This window comes from Spea bombifrons, chromosome 7, assembly GCF_027358695.1.
Source record: "Spea bombifrons isolate aSpeBom1 chromosome 7, aSpeBom1.2.pri, whole genome shotgun sequence".
NCBI lineage: Eukaryota > Metazoa > Chordata > Amphibia > Anura > Pelobatidae > Spea > Spea bombifrons.
Window position 1 is genome coordinate 37937738 of NC_071093.1, and position 17702 is coordinate 37955439.

Genomic DNA, 17702 nt, shown 5'->3' on the forward strand with positions numbered 1-17702 from the left:
CGTAGCAGCAGCAAATCCACTTCTCCATAACGCTTTTTCTTTTTTAATTTTACATACATTATCTCGATAGTTTCTGTTTAATGAAACCGGATGCGTCGTCTCTGTAGACGCGTCTAATAACATCTCTTTAGGGAGTAGTAGTAGTAATTGCCGTGAGATTGGCTTATATCATTGAACATGAGCATCTTTTAATAAGACAGACTAAATTAAAGTGCTATAGTAAATAATTTCCCCAATATACACATGTGGTGAGGAGAAAACATATACTCCAGCTGGACTTTACCTGTAAAATAGGGCTTTGGGGTGGAGAAATGCCCTAGGGTCACTCTGTGCTTATTTCAAATCACTTTGACCAATACAGCTGCACCGCTAGCATTAATATAATAATAATAGTGACCCGTCCCTTGTAATATAATAAATTGTTTGAATTATAGGATAAGTAGCCCATTGGGGCGATGGTAGCGTGAAGATATTTTCACAATTATTATTAGTATAGACTTTGGCTGATTGGATTACTTAATGGGACACTGGGATCGCACTCTCAAAAACCAATGCTCAACTTGCATACACTCAAATACAGAAGAATGGAGCTGACGAGTTCCAACTCTCATTTATTTCACCTGCGTCCTTGGGGGGGTCAACCATCTGAATCACTCAAATACACAGAATTTTATTGCAAAATATATTTCCTCTGGAGGTGACCGTTTTCATATATCTAGATGCATGTCTTGAAATGACATCTGGATTTTCTTTAAAAATACACAGGAACAAAATAAAATAAAAAATACAAATCGTAATAAGGGAAACAAATAGGTACGGTAAAAAAGTGAGATGCTCCAATATGTTTGTGAATTTATATTTTCATAATGTGGTATAAGAGACATACTTTGGCATTTTTTTTATGAAGCACATCAGTGTTTTTTTTAATGCTTTCCAAAAATATAGTTTCATACAGAAAACCAGAATTGTGAATAAACCCAAATTCTACAGACATTAACGGTGAAGATGTAACAGAAGAAGGAGTGTATTAAATAGCATAAATAGAATAAACACGTACAATGAGACTTTATATTTGTGTAACAGTCATTCATTAGGCAGTGAAACCCAAACTATCCATAAGGCCCTTTTGAGAGCATGTAAACGATCCACGTTGCTTAGTCCGATTGCGCTGATGAAGACACATTCGCGGGTTCCGAGCAGGTCGTGGCATTTGCTTGCAGCGGCATCCTAGACAATTTAGTTGGGGAAAAAAGGAAAACTTTTTTAATACATAGATTATAAATAAAATGATTGTAATAATTTAGATTAAAATTGTATTAATAAAGCCAAAGTAGACATCTGGAGCTTTATGGAATACCACTGACTGGCCACGACTGGAGACCAAGGATCTGCGAGCCTGGAGCATGGTGATTTGTGAGATTTATCCATAAAGGCAGAAGTTCATGTGTAACGTTATGTATCTAGAATCGCAGTATTAAGGTGAGATTTCTTTAAAGTCTCTTGGCTTATGAATTATGCATTATATAGGGCCAGCTCAAACCTTCTTTATGTAGCAACTTGCTAGAGCTGGCCCTTCATAATGAACAGTGAAGAAGGGACGTTGAAACCCCATATCCCCTGCCAACTCTCTCCTTAGTGAATAAATCCCTATGGCATTTTCAGTCTTTTTTTTTTTGTCTGGCTAAGCGCCATAGTTGGGCACAAAATTTGCGTTGGGTTAGCTATGAGCTTGCCTAGAGCCCTGATTTTTATGTATTGGCCGACATGCAGCTGCTTAAAAACATTAGATTATGTAACAAAACAAAAAAAACAACCCACTATATATTAGAAAATGTCTTTTTAATCTGATGCACACAATAAAGAAAGAAACAGTAAGGTTTAGAGATTATGACACCTAAAATCAGAAAGATTATTTGGTGTAGAGTATTCTTTAATTGTGAGATAGAACCACCCGTAGAGAAAAAGTAAATAGGGCTTTGTGGATTTAGCTCATTTTTATTTGGGAAAGCCATTTTTCGCAGACAGACACCCTATGGAGCACCGTGACCGGCACAATCACAGGCTGCCTCCTGCGCCGGAGACGATCCTGCTGCGTCCGCTTTCGACTCGCTACTATCGCATTACCTGTCAATTTCCGTATGTCATCAAGGAGACAATGAAGATGCACCGTCCCACCTGGGGGCATACGTGGGTGTAGCGAAAACAGTCAGTGTGTACAGAAGGGGGATTAGAGGCAATAACGGATTAGGCATGAATAATAGGAAAAATAATTCAAACAAGTCAAGAAAAAATCCTTTTACAGCTTCACCCACTCCAATGTCTTATGGGGATACGGTGTATCAACATTTATAAAGAACAATAATCCAATCTATTTGCTGGCAGACGAACTTGTCATGAATAAATCACTCTAAAAGAATGTAGGTCAATAGGGTGTCGGAGCTGAATACACACTGAATTACGAGGATGGCTTAGTGCTGCAGAGCTCCATTTACAAAGGACGAACCACGTTATTAGATTTAGGGAACATTTTATTTATTTTTAATGTTTTTTTTAGAATTTTTAAATGAAAAGATTCATTGTTATATGCAGAAGAAGATTAAGAAATGTAGCCGTGGTCAAATAGTTACAGTGTCGTATTACCCAACAAAAAGATACATTTGGTTTGTAGCAATATTATAATTTCATGGCAAATATCCAAGTATGTACACTAGTTATAAGGAAGCTACTCCCAAAAAGCTGTTTAACGGGACACTCCAGCCATCAGATGCACTTTAATGCATATAATAGCTTAAACTTTTGCAGATGCATGGGGGGGGGTAAATTCTGCATTTGCCCCTTTCCCAGCACCTTCCAGCTAAATGCTTGCCTCCAGTCAGCTCCAGCAATTTAAATCACTCCCATAGAGTTCAATGCAAGCGCTTTCCTGTCTCTGATTGGCTGCTTCAAACAGTGGCACAAAAAGCTAGACAACATAGGAGTAGGGCAACTGCAGCATCAGGGTGGCAGCTTCTGTGCCAGGCTAAGTGCTGTAATTGTATTCATTTTGTTCTAGTTTTGGAAGGACTCTCAATACACTTTAATACTCATTCTTTTATAATGTGGGCATCAGGGACACCGAACTGTCCTTTTTTTAATAGTGTGCTTGTAGATTGCATAATCAAGACATTCTTCTGAAAAATTGTCAGATAAAAATATATTTGAATCAAACAGATTGATATAATGAGTGACAATTAATTTACAGACTACATTCTGATCTTGTAAAACTGACCCATCTAAAATAATAAAATAAAAACATTTTCATATTTTAACCATCAACACTCTCTGTTTGCAATTGAGTTTTTTCAGATTTTTGGTATATTCATATCACTGCATATACCGTACGGAAACCCCTATATATATATATATATATATATATATATATATATATATATATATATATATATCTATATCTATATCTATATCTATATCTATATATATCTATATATATATAGATATATATATATATATATCTATATATAATTAAACTTTTTTCCCATCTCACGATTGACATTTTTACATGCACTGGGGAAATCAGTCTTACAAATCAAATCTCTGTTCTTATTAATATGCGTTTTGGCATTCCTAATATTACCGAGACAAGTCTAAGACCATGTTAATCTTAAGAAATAGGCTCCGAAGATTGCACATGCACACTTTACCTATAAACTAATAAATTCAGGTTTATAAGGAAGACACACTCGTTTTTTGTAGCAAGGAATGCTGATTATATCTGTTCACGCCTCACTTATTTTCCCATCATTTCTACACCGGGCTAATCCAGAAAAGAAAGAAAGGAAGATGCAGATTTATAAAGATCATGATGGTCGTATAATATAACAACATAGCATGGAAATGCGTTACTCCCCATTCTGAATTCATTAGAAGGTTGAAAAGTTTCAAATAGTTTACGAGACCTGGTATGGCCTTACCTAGTCTTACCTAGCATGATTACAAAAAATCCTGAAATATTCGAAAATCAAGAAAAAAATATCCTCGAGGAGTAGCTAAACTCGTCCTTGCTGAGCCAGCCCAAAATGCCACAAATTAATTTAGTCACAGGATGAGCCAGGTAGTAATAATACCATTAAAATTTGAAAAATAATACATTCATTGGGGGTTATATATATATATATATATATATATATATATATAAGATTCTTGTCTTCCATTTACCATAGCATCCGACGGAATGTTCATACATGCATAATTCCATGTGTTGCTATGGTAATATGATTTATTTCACTTTTAACCATCCTTCCCAATGTATTAACTTTGTATATTAAGACTATATGAATTTAGTTTGAGTATTAGTAGCAGAATTGTTGTTTTTTTAAATGCTTACCTGGATGTATGCATGTAGTTCAAAATGGCAGAGACGGCTATGTAGCAAACGCTTAAGATACCAGAAACTCCAAAAGACAGGATCACAAGGCCACAGAGCACACACAGTAATGCAATACCACCCACCGAGATGATAATACCTGTTAATAAAAAATCAGATGCCATTAAGTCATAAATAGAGAACTAGAAACCTTTACCAATTATCTGTGCCTTTCAAAAACACAAAAACGGCATAAATATGCTTTTGATAAAAGAAAAGGCAGGAGGACAAACTGCAGAATTATGATAAGGACTTCCTAAACAAAGGAGATCTGAAATCTATTTAATAAGATCTAAAAAAATCAAACCGAAAAGCTTTTATTTTTTAAATGACAATGGAGTTCTACTAAAAAAAGATCCAAATAATTGACTTTTGTAAGCATGTGCCCAGGATAAGTAATGATTAAAAACAAATGCAAGGTGAGTTTTGTGACTTCATATTTAAGGAAGAAAAAAAGAATGTATGCTTCGTGGACAATGAGGATCCAATATTACAAACCAACGAGTTAACTAAACCCAATCATGTTGTTTTTCCGCGGAGCTCAGTTACTCGTTCCAATCTCCCAAGATAATTTCGTCAACACAGGGTACCGAATCTAAATGAATCCCATTAATCTTGGTCGAGTTATAAAACAAGACTGAGTAACATACTTTTGTTGGATTTTACATCAAATAATTTTTGAACTGTTTTTCCTTCTTGTTTATACTTGGTTTTAGCCAATTGCATGTTGGTGATTATAATGCATTGGAGAACTAGCTCGGGGCTTACCTTGGGATATTTCTGCTATAAGAGATATAAGATATTTCTGCTTCATGGGTGTACATAAAGCATTTAAAAAAACCCATAATAAGCTGCCTTTCAATAAAATGGCACTGCCTTCTCTGGCACGCATAATGATAAAATATGTAACCAACTAGGTCTAGCTAGCACGTGTGTTTTTTTATATATAGATTATTTTGACACATTTTTGGCACCCCCCCACTTTGGGAAGTGCGGCCCCAGAAGATGAAGATTGGGGACCTGGCTTCCACTGTGGTTCTACCACTTGGAGCACCTGTTCACCATTCTTTACACTGGACAACCAAAAACACAAGTAACCCCAGGCATTAAAGAGAGAAAACAAAAGAAAACAATAAGGCTGGCCCTGAGAGGGTAGCTAAAGGGGTAAAAAGTGGGACCTGGGTGATAAGGAGGGCTCAGTTTGGTGATGGACGAGGAAGAAGAGAGAAAGAAAAGAGAAAAGAAAGGAGAGAGAAAAGGGAAAGAAAAAAAGAGAGAGAAAAGAAGAAATAATAATATCATGCCTGTCATATCAATAAAACGCACAAACTAGTCGCATATGTTAGCCTTAAGGGAGTAGCAAAAGGGGAAAAAAGTGGGACGTGAGTGATTAGGAGGGCTCAGTTTGGGGATGTCAGATAGTGTGATGTGGGAGGGAAAGAAATGAGAAGAGGAAGAAGAGAGAGAGAAAAAAAGAGAAAAAAAAGAGAAAAGAAAGGGGAGAGAAGAGAGGAGAAGAGGAAGAAGAAATAATACCGTGCCTGTCATATGAATAAAAAGCACAGACAAACTAGTTGCATATAATATGTTCAGGGAGTTCTAAAACTGTAGTTAACATTTCTGAGGAATCTAGACATATTGTTAAAAAAGAAATAAGATTCTAATTAATACCGTTTCAAACTCTGGCAAAAATGTTTTTATTTTAATTTGAAAGAGAATGTATTAGAATCCTGCAGTGTTTTGTGAGAGAAAGAAAGAAAAAAAATGTATCTGCAATTTCTGCTACTTATCCAAAAATGTAGATTCTGATCTTGTACATTCAGCAGGACAATACGGTCAGATGAAGGAAGTAATCACAAAGCCCAGAGAGTGGTTATGTAGATGGGCAGCCTTGCGTTTTAGGATATGATCAGACTCATCACAAGGAAAAATATATGCCGTTAAAAAGTACCTTATGGCCCACGAAGAACCAGTAACACCTTTTACACTAACTCTAAAAGGACAGTATAATGTCCCTGACAACCTCATCAAAAAGAACGCATATTCAAAGTACATTATGGAGTATTAATACTTTAAAAACTGATAGGGAAAAAAACAGCAGGAAAGTGGGAAAATGGGAAAATTCATTTGGTTGGATTTTGCAGAATCCACCCATGCATTTGCAAGAAATACAACACAAAAATGTAACAGGACTTTGCGGCTATCACAGGGATTAAAGTGGATATGATGGCCAGAGTGTCTATTTAAAGGGCCGTGCGGATGCATAAACTGGATGGTGGGGTCTTAGCAATAAGTGAGGAAGCAAATATGTAATTACTGTACTGCAGTTTAAAGCAAATTATTTTTTTTCGGTAATTAAATATGGTTTTGCTGAGAACTGGAAAAGCCATTTGAAAGCCTCTGTGTGGCATATGGACTGTATTTAATCAGCGTTATTACTGGATACATAATCGTGCTGCCTGCTACTAATTATTTCACTGGGCATCTGTCGCTAAAGAATATTTAAAACATAAATAAATAAAATACACACAGAGTATTGGGCCAACAGACAGAATGCCCCATATTTGTTTCAAATCACTCTTTTAAATACTGAATAGTAAGTGGCCCCATTGGCACTCGCCTCGGGAACTAAAATACGCACTGGCACACATACTCACACGAACACACTAAACTAAAACACCGCTAACACACACTTACACATTCATGCTTACACGCTCAGATTTACACATACACATACACACTCTCGCTAACACACACACAACCTCACTCCGTCCCTGATCCATTTTTTCAGCCGTTCGTACACACTGTCCTTTCCTTAAAGCAGCCAATGGCTATTTAACCATTGGATAGTGCTGTTTATGTCTTAAGTCCTTCTACCGGTCAATCTGTCACTGGTCTTGCCTTGTGTCTTCCACCTAGCCCCAGGGTGCTACAGTTATACACACTTTGCTACCTTGGGGGGGGCTTTGGGGTGCAGGGTCTTGACCAAATATAAGGATCTAATCCCTGACCCAAGACCAGGTAGGTCTGAAACATTCTTAGCGACAAACAGAGTGGTTATATAGATTAGGACATTATAATGGTTGCTAGGGTGATAAACCCATTTTAAAACACCAGAATTACTTTTTATATTTTACTTTAAATCTCTAAAATAAATCCTTTATCCCAACACATTTCTCTATAATGGTAATTCTCCAAAAAATCCCTTAACCAGAAGTAGCTCTCATTAAATGAAATACTGAAGACCCCTGCCAGCCATCGCAGCATCATTGTCCGTGAATATAATCCCCATGATGTATTCCAACGAAATATGTTTTTCAGTCTCTTAATGCACAATATTCTATTCAGCAAACTGATTTTCCTCTATCAATTGCCATCCAGGTCCTCTTTTCTCAGTAAATGACTCTACAGAGAAGCACACTCGTCTGGATTTCTCACTTGGAATGTTGTAATGACATTTGTAGAACCTGAGATACTATCCTCGCCGTCGTTAATAAATACATTGAGAAGAAGCACTCTCAGAGCCGGACCCTGGAGGTATACAACACAATTACAGAGTTAGTCTATGGTCCATCCAAGTGCAGATGCTCTCTTATTCATTTACATTTTAATTTGCCCAGTTCCATTCATCGGCAGCAATGAGCTAAAGCCAGAGTTTATGAACCCATGGCTAATTAATGCAAACGTTCTTTAAATACAGTAAGCCAGTAGGAGAGCAGAGGAACATTTCAATAAGACACTAAACCTATGTTCCAACATTTTAACATTCATTATGGATCTCGAATAAAAGGAGGACAGTTTGTTAGAAGTTAACTGCCAGTGAACTTTATCAGACTATTTCGGGATGCTCCCATTCAACTCTAACGTCCATATATTTTTATCGAGCCGTTAATACTCGAGCGGGTACAAGTAAGAACGAAATGAGAACTCCAAGCTTCTGTCCTGGGTCCACTTCTCCTTAATTGATTTATTTACGATTTGGCATTACCATTCTGTGAGCTGACAGAAAGTACTTTGACGATACCATAATACTAGAATATTTTCTGTTGACATATTTGCATGGATTAAGGAACTAGGTAGGCAAGCGGGTATTGAGACTCATTAAAGTTCCATCAAGAAGGATACATACGGCGATTCAAAATGAAGCTAGCTCATAGAGATTAACTTGGGTGCAATTGTAGACAACAATGTCATGAAGAGAAAGGGGGGGGGATATACAGATTCATTGTCTTAAAACTCATTGTACCATTATTCGTGTAGATAAGCAAAAACATAAAACAAATCAAAACTAATTACATAGTTTTTTAAGCCGGAAAATGCAAAAAATAGGAAATAATAGATTGTTCATTAAGGGAAATGAGGTTTTGTTAATGATATGAGAGTCCTTTGGGGACTTTGGAGATGTGCGTAGAAGATGTAAATAATTCTTATTCAATGCATAGAAGTCTCTGCAGATATGTACTTCAACAGGGAGCAAAGACGGATGATTTATCTCTGTATGGAATCAACCGAGAACGTAGCATGTAGAAAATGTCAGACGCCTTAGGGAGCCTAAAAACATATTAACATTAAAAAGATATAATATTAAAGTAAATATGGGTGTAGTTGGAGTGAATGGACCTTGCTAAGGGACATTTGGTCTGTATGAGATACATCATGCCCACTAGGAGGACAGGTGATGGCCGCCTAAACAGACACCATAAACCACTATCTACAACCCTATCGAGATCGGCCAAAGACGGTATCTAAGCTATTGCCCAAAATAGTCGGAAGTTTTAGGAAACAAGCATTCTGTTGAGCATTTATTAAAGTCTGAAAGCTTTTGTAGGAAATCATATGCTGGGGCTTCTAACTGTATGAAAACTTTGTACCAAAGTTGTTCTTTATATCCAATGGGCATAGCGTTCATGAAGCTCAGTTATTGTCACATTTAGTTTTATCACCTCCCCACTTTGCTTCTACCGGCCTTTGCAAGCAAGGGTGGCGGAAGGGGAGGCAGAGGTCTTCAAGTAGTGAGAATATGCTAACTCTGCCATCTTTTGCCGCAGACGCCATTGGGTAATATTCAATATGCTACATATTTGGGAGTTGTTGAATCACAATGCACTTAGCTTTTTCCAACATGTGAAGGACTGGTTACTGCCGTCTATAGATGCCATAGAAACATTGCACATCAAGTTGTATACTGTCAGAATAATATTTAGCATTACCTTCTATTATTATGACCCCGAGGCAGGTAACGACTGCTGTCCCAGCAATGACAGTCAGAAATAAACCAACAGGAACAGCTGACAAGGCAATAAATATCAACAGTGCAAGGGACATAAAGGGACGTTCATCCAGGTACTGTCCGATGGGGGAGTTCATGAAGGCAGCCACCTGTGGGCAACGGAATGACCCCTATTAGTACACATCACCGCTACGCATAAGATGACTTCATACACCATTTCATAATATTCACATAGAGGTTTGGACCATATAATGCCAATTGATTCTTGGATGTATTTCTATATTAACATACTGCTATATTGCTTTCCAAGGAGCCGAGTCACTGGGACGGCAGTGCATTGTAACCCAAGTGACTCTCAAGCAATTTAAAGCCTTCTCTGGAAACCATTAATGAGATCTCCATGTGGGACGAGGGACGGCTCAAACCTAAGGTTTGGTCAGAACCTACAAATATACCCAAAGAACATACAAACTAGGGGAACGCACAACCTACAAAACATACAGATGCCTGCTCTGGGAAGTTTCCAGGTATGGTGGTTATAATACTTAACAGGCCAGGCCAGGACCCGTGTATAAAGGACGCAGGAGACCTGCAGTGAAAGTCTAAGATAGCTACCTGCCCAAGCTAAAACTAGAACTGAGGTCTCTTTTTTATTTTGGTGATTTTATTTCAGGATGCCAGGGGGACATTTCTTTTGTACATTCCTCCTAAACTCCTAACACATCGATGTGATAGAATGACAAAGCAGCCGTACAAAACATTAGGTCATTTGCACTGAATTTTCCAACTCATCAAAAAACAAAAGACATTTTTCTTTATAATGAAGAAAGAGATGACCTTGTCAAAGAATATTCATGGTTTGGATTGAAAAGATGTGTTTCCTAGTATTTCAGTCTTCTAATTTAACACGAAGTTAATAATTTTATAAATAGTGTTTCATAGAAGAGGGAGAAAAAAAAAATCTATGTTATGCCGATAGCTGTGAGCAAACTTAATAGCTGCAAGATTGCAAATATTCCTTCCAAGGGGCTTCTCAACAAAAATTAATTAGCAAAATTACGTACTAGAAGCTATAAGAAGCAGATCCAAACCCTTCACCTGTGCCGATGACCTACATACTGATTACTGCAACAATGGGTAAGGCAGCTTTAAGATGCGGACCTTTAGTCTCCTAATCCAATCTTCAGAACATATTCATAAATCTCCAGGTGCTTCTTAATGTGCAAACATGACATGAGAGCGAGAGCTGGAGTACCATTGATGAAATGAGAAGCCGATGGGGAAGTTGATGATGATGATAGCCAACGTGGACTACTGGATTTCAATATCGTATTACTTTAAAGTCAGGGCTCGACAAACCCTGGGAGGCAGGTCGCAATGGAAACTAGAAACCACTTTCTGGTGCCCAGGGTTTGCAGGGCTGCCATCGTGAATCCAGTGTAGTTGGTACCATTAGACACCCAGCTGGGTCACATAACGCACCCCGATGGCTGCACCCGCAGGAAAGCATAGTGTGCTGCATTTATGATGGCAGAAGATAGGCAGAGGGTGGCGGGGGAGTAGTGTATGCGAGTGTGTGTATACTATAGAGTCAGTGTGTATATGTACAGTGCTGGAGTTATTGTGTCTACTGTATTGTAGTGCCACAGTCAGTGTGTATGTGTCCATAGTGTTAGAGTGTAATTACCCTCCCATTCATTAGGATGATGCCTTAAAGCTTGAAGATTCACAGGAGCGTCCGTTACACGTATCTATTGAGAGCAGCAGCTTGTAAGGGTTGTAACGCCGGACTGCGTACACTTAAGAGCTTCCTCGGCTATATAATCAGAACATCACAATCCAAGCAGTCAATAAACGCACCTTCGATGCCAGCTTCCCTTTAAACGAATGAAGACCGCAAGCCCCGTACCATTTTCATACAGCTCAGAGACAGCTGGCGAAACAATATTTTTAGACAGCGCCATTGTAGAGAACATGGGCTTAGAGGCTAACCTTGGAGTTGTTATTGATGGCCAGCATTACAGAGTTCATCTGTTTCTGTAATTCCTGCATTTTCTCTCGGTAGAAGCTTTCCGGGTTTGACATTCTTATTTGCTCTTGTCGATACATGAGCTGCTGAATAGAAAAAGAAGAAAAGAATATATATATTACTGCAAAACTAAACAGATGTTTTTACAAAGAAACCCTTAAGTTAAAACATACTCATAAAGGAAATTATCGTTAATTAGGAAATGTGTTCTTTTTTTCTTCCTACATAATTCATGATTTTTGTTAATTTCCAGTTATCCTCTCCAATAGTTTCTTTCAATGTAGAAAAAAAAGAAAAGATCTACACAAAAAATTTCTCAAAAGCATGAAAAGCATGAACCTCAACTAGAGGAAACGGTGTTGATTTTTCCCCACCAACAGAGGGCGCCACTCAGCAGCCAGTGTAACGTGAATACAACCTTTATTAAAGGGATAGAGCTATTAAACCCAGCAAGCTGATCGTTTAGGCCACGGGTGTCCAACCTGCGGCCCTCCAGCTGCTGCAGGCCTACATATCCCATACTCCTCTGCCAGCCCCATAGCTGAAAGAGCATTATGGGAGACGTAGTCCTGCAGCAGCTGGAGGGCCGCAGGTTGGACACCCCTGATTTAGGCTGTCAATGGTCCGTAATTCCCATTATACAGCACTGCGGATCTAAGTAACCCCAACAAATAATATCATCCTATAATAAGACCAGGTAGACGAAATGGACCAATATATTTATATATATTTTTCACCATATATATATATGTTTTTTTTACAACATGCACTTTATTATTAATTTTTTTTGCATGTTTCTATGTTTTCAGATAAAACTCCCATATGTTCAAGAAAAAAAAAGGATGTGTCATTTGTGTGGGCGCCTCAAACCCCGAAGAGGGGAATCTTAATGAAACCGACATATGGTAAAAATGGCAATTTAGCTCCAGGACCTGGACTGAAGGGGTTAACTTCATTTTACTGCGTTAAGTAGCCCTGCGGGTTTTCATAGTCTGATCATTCGGAGGGATATATCATTACCGTCAATAAATCAAGCGTCTTAACCTTCCCTTCTGCCGTATAACAGTAACGCCTGGTAATAATGTTCTTTGCGTTAATAAAAAGTACGCCGGTGCGTAAATCATTTCCACACAAGAGAGAAGGGGCATCACAGAACACCTCCCAACGGGGTCCCCTCTTTCAGGGGTGTCTGAGGTGTGGCGAGGGTATAGAAAGTAGAGCACGGTTATTGTGTTTATAAAATCATGCAAATAAATGTTCAACTGTTTCTATACTCATTTTTGTCACTTTCAATGGCTGTAGAAGCCCGTGATCCCCGCAAACATTCTGAGCGTCTAGAAAAGAGGGGCATCTGGGGAGGAAAGGGGGACATCCGGGGAGGAAAGGAGGACATCCGGGGAGGAAAAGAGGACACTTGTTTCTTGGCAAACATTCTGAGCGTCTAGAAAAGAGGGGCATCTGGGGAGGAAAGGGGGACATCCGGGGAGGAAAGGGGGACATCCGGGGAGGAAAGGGGGACATCCGGGGAGGAAAAGAGGACACTTGTTTCTTGGCGTATAATTAAAGGAATGGATTTTCTGGATTTTGGGAACTTTCTAAATGAGCTGACCTGCAGACTCTAGAAATATATTAACCCTTTAATAGCCATGCAGTGACTTGCCAAATGCAAGTAGCTCTAATTATGGTCGTTATAGAAACCTTGGCTTGTAATTATTCTAAGATACACGTAATTGAGTCACCTACATTCAAGCAGGGGTCTCAACTATAACATACTAGTGGCAAAAGTACCCACTAAGAGTCTTCTATTCACAGCAGTGCAGAATAGGAAGGCGTCATCTCAAGAGTGTGGGACCCTCAGAAGCTGCCCCTTTACCCTGAGACGGAGGCAAAAAATCCCGACAGTTCCCAGCTATACTGATAGCTATTAACGTTACGTATACATGTTCTCGTGACTTTTGGCCACCTTAATATTCATAGTTTAATATGCCTGGATTTACCACTCGGCGGTGCAGGTAATAGGCCTGGGTAAGGACAAGAAGAAGAGGGAGCAACATCCTTCCGTTTAGTGAATCGGCCAGGACTCTCTGCTTTAGAAGCGGGAATTTGAATGCAGCACCCATAGCCACCAACACCCCGTGCTCCATTATTATAGTTTTCAAAGCATGTTCCTAGGCTAGAGATAAGGGTGCGTTAATCTGCATTCCTCTTCCATACCTTCCAAGAATCCTGTTTTTTGTGGGGCAGTCGTGCTGTTGTGGGCAGTGGGGATCATGGGCTGGATGGGGAAATCCTCTGATCTCCCTTCACTGACCCAGGAAGCTGTAAAACAAATGGAGGTCTGTGCTGTAACAGCGTAGACCTCCATCACCTTGGGATTTTGACGACAGATAAGAGCGATTCATAGCCCACATACTCTGCTCATGTTTTCTATCTGCTGTAGGATCTGTAGACTTGGTCCTTTTGTTATTCTTGACCCATGCATCGAACCCCCCAAATCAATGAAAAGTACACGGAAGAGGAGAGTTTGCCCCCCTTTACATTAAAAAAAAACAAGTGAAGCCGCAGACAGCCGGCACATATAGTCCACAAGAAGATATTCAATCATCGGCCTACGGCACACATCTAAAAGTGAAAACGTGTTCTACTCGGCTAAGAAAAGAAGGTAAATTGGCAATCAACTCGACATAAAAAATAGTTTCAAGCATTCTTTAGGTAAAGGAACAAAGGGCTGCGGCTGACAGCTTCGATGAGGACCACTGTGACCTCTTTAGGAAGAGACAGGTCAACAGGAGCGTGGGTGATAATGGTGCGTATGTTTAAAATCGGCAAATGCTTCATTAGATCACATTTACTAAAAGCTACACTAAGTATTTGCCTAGGATGCAACGTTTTTAGACGTGACAGTCTTTATTCACTGCAATGCCTAGAACTCTTTACTGTCAACCACACTGCAAGTGGCATTCCAGTTACATCAGAGTAGAACATGAAGGCTCTGGTTTCTTCCTACACAATCCTTTATCATGAAGTTAGCTGCGTTACCAGGACACAGCGATACAATCGTGGTAGTAAATAGAATCGAAGGAAACTCTTATGCATTATATCCCAGACATTCTCAAACCACCAGTATTCTGCCACAAATTATATTCAGCGAGTTGTCTCATCTCAACAGCGCAAATCCCAAAACTACCGAGAAACGAAACATAGGCAGAAGGCATCGTTTTGTTTGCAGGCTGTTTTATAACGATATACCCCCAGCGGGATTCACTGCTCAGTAAAGAAATTTAAAAAAAAATACAAAAAAATAAATAAAAAAAACATGCCCAAAAAAGACAATCTAACATATAAAAAATAAAATGCTACAGTTAGCAAGAGGCACTTTAATACCGAATGATACAAAGAAACACAATCTTTCAGTACATTATATTCCACTCTCTTCATCTTCTTTGGACAAGGGGGGGGCGGTTGGGGGGGTCCTTCGTTAATTAAGCGTAGTCCTTGCATTCATTAGTTGTGAATTCATGAGTACAGCCTATTATTCAGCTCTCTACATCGATAGGATTAACCGTTTCCATACCAAGGTTTTTGTTAAGTACCGTACATTTTCTTTTTCACTTCAAACCATAAAAACATGCAAAAATAATAACTGCGAGTGCTAGTATGAAATTATTCTACTAAAATTAAAAATAAAAAATTCTACACAGTAGGTGCCACTGAAAAAAAAAAAAAAAAAAAATTACCCTTTTTAGGTTTGGTTGTATTTTTAATACTTCTGGCTTAAAGCATTTGGGGGTAGGGAATGGGGGGTTTATCATTTTTACATGTACTGCTAGGGCAATGGGATGTCAGGGCTGTTTTGTATTGTATTATTTGTTTGCACTGGTCTTATGTATGCCAGTGAAGTCACAATTACATCACTGAGTTTAGAGCATTGTTTATTATTTTATTTTTCATTTTATTTAAAAAAATTACACTTTTTTATTATTTTTTTTTGTACTCCCCTGGACTGATCACACTGTGATCAGCAAGCAGGGCTCCACAGCCCTGGCTTCTGCTAACATAGGGGAGTCCAGGCTGTGAAAATGCATTATGTACAGGTACGTACCTAAGGGTAACCTTGACACACCGTTTGTGGACGTACCTGTACATCTATAGGGTGATGAAGGGGTTAAAGGGACACTCAGTATCCGGTGCAATGCTTCAGTATACCCTAACTCCTTTACTTAAAAAAGGACACACTCAAGTGCCGCGGGGTGACCCCTGAACAATGAATGCATAGGACAGTACTTTGATAGTTGGTGATGTTTTGCGCTACTGATGAGCTCCTTGAAGCAGACGATTAATATATTCGTTATACATGTAAAAACACATACATAATGGGCAACAAAGTTAAAGTATGGAGTTCTAGTTGCCCACCCCCTGGTATAGAACTTACTTCTGGGGGAGCAGAGCAGCATGGAGACCCCCACAAGGGACCACGAGCAGCGCCGGGCACAATGTCATGGCCGTGGCACTGTACCGACAGCTGCTCCAAAAGCAAGACTGCCAAGGCAAACACCATTTGTCACGCGACAAATTACTGCATTATAACCTTTACAGGGCTAGGAGTCCATGGCAAAGAAGGCCATCAGAAACAGAATTCACGGTCAGATCAGAGCCATTCGGTCCGTTCAGTCTGCTCATTTTTTCCTGATGTAAAGACTCCGATCCTAATCAATCCTCGGTCTTCTCTTAGATTGAGGATAGCTTTATGCCTATCCCATGCGCTTTTCAATTCTCTCACTGTATTAGCCTCTACCACTTCTGCTGGAAGGCTGCTCCACCTAACACCCTCCCAGGAAACTAAAACTTCCTTAGGTTACATTTACAAAAGGACCACCGCTGAATCCTGGTCTTCTAAAGGCCACTAAGCTAACCAACCACACAAACATGTCACAAACATGTAAATCAGGCTAGATTTGATTTGTATAATTTAATCCCTTATTAAACTAGCCCATTACAATAATTAACCATTTCATCACACATGGCCTGCAGTCTTGCCCAGACTTTTTGTATAGTAACAGCATGGAGAGTTGTGACCTTCTGTCCACTTAATACTACATGATGTGTATTCCCAGCACACACAGGGCCTTTCCTTACATGTCACACCTTCTATGTTTATATAATCTGACTCTCACTACACTCAGCCATCAGGCCATCCAACACCATGCAGCCTCAGCCTGTGACAGTTTACCACAGGCAGGAAGAGGTTAATCGCAGGCAGCTGCTCCTGTCCGTCTCTTACCTCTCTGGTGTCTGCTAGAGCCTTCCCATAATCATTAAGACGGCAAAGAGGGCAGCATTTCCTCCATAATCCCCGCCCTATAGAGATCATCACAAACAAGGAAGTCTGCGCCTCACAGCGCATGCGCAAGGAATCTGCCCTGCTTCAGTGACTGGCACAGCAGGCAAGCAGACAGGTGGGGTGGCAGGCGGGCAAGGCAGCCCCAGTCTATGGGCGTCACTGTTTATATCTATTTATATACAGTATATATATATATATATATATATATATATATATATATATATATATATATATATATATATATACAGGTACAATACAGTGTTCTTCAACCTCAACATTCTGAAGAAATATGTTAAAAAATCTCCTTTACTTAGGAAAGAGCATTTATAGAAATTTGCCCATTCACAATATTGGAAATTGGAAATATATATATATATATATATATATATATATATATATATATATATATATATATATATATATATATATATATATATATATATATATATAACCAATAATATGCTATTGCACTCCAAACCAATTCTGTTGTAGGGAAAGTAATATACTTTTTCCAATAAATACAAATTCTTCCTGCAAAAGAGGAATTTGTATTTATTGGAAAAAGACCTAGAGTGCTGGTGATCATCCATAGACTGTAAATATATAAAATATATATATATATATAAACTCAGTACTTTAACCCCCTTCTTTACTGAGGGTCATTTTTAACATTCTAACATTA

At 38.9% G+C, this 17702-nt stretch overlaps 1 protein-coding gene across 2 annotated transcripts; it reads right to left on the minus strand.

Annotated features, from left to right (window-relative positions):
* Positions 1-893: 893 nt before the first annotated feature.
* On the minus strand, positions 894-17120 carry LDAF1 (lipid droplet assembly factor 1). Of its 2 annotated transcripts, none has more exons than XM_053471663.1 (5): positions 16961-17120; positions 11643-11765; positions 9631-9799; positions 4382-4520; positions 894-1227 (listed from the first exon to the last, which is right to left on the minus strand). In XM_053471663.1, the coding sequence occupies exons 1-5, from the start codon at positions 17081-17083 to the stop codon at positions 1155-1157; spliced, it is 627 nt and encodes a 208-aa protein (XP_053327638.1). In that variant the 5' UTR covers positions 17084-17120; the 3' UTR covers positions 894-1154. The 2 variants fall into 2 exon arrangements, with proteins under 2 accessions (XP_053327638.1, XP_053327639.1); XM_053471664.1 differs by lacking the exon at positions 16961-17120 and adding an exon at positions 16910-16941.
* Between the last annotated feature and the right edge of the window lie 582 nt (positions 17121-17702).

Excerpts from the sequence above, each read along its gene's own strand:
- LDAF1 (XM_053471663.1), bottom strand. The coding sequence starts at position 17,083 with ATGCGCTGTGAGGCGCAGACTTCCTTGTTTGTGATGATCTCTATAGGG. Across the intron at positions 9,800-11,642 it reads CCATCAATAACAACTCCAAG|GTGGCTGCCTTCATGAACTC; the intron begins GTTAGCCTCTAA and ends CGTTGCCCACAG. Across the intron at positions 4,521-9,630 it reads CGGGGTCATAATAATAGAAG|GTATTATCATCTCGGTGGGT; the intron begins GTAATGCTAAAT and ends TTTTATTAACAG.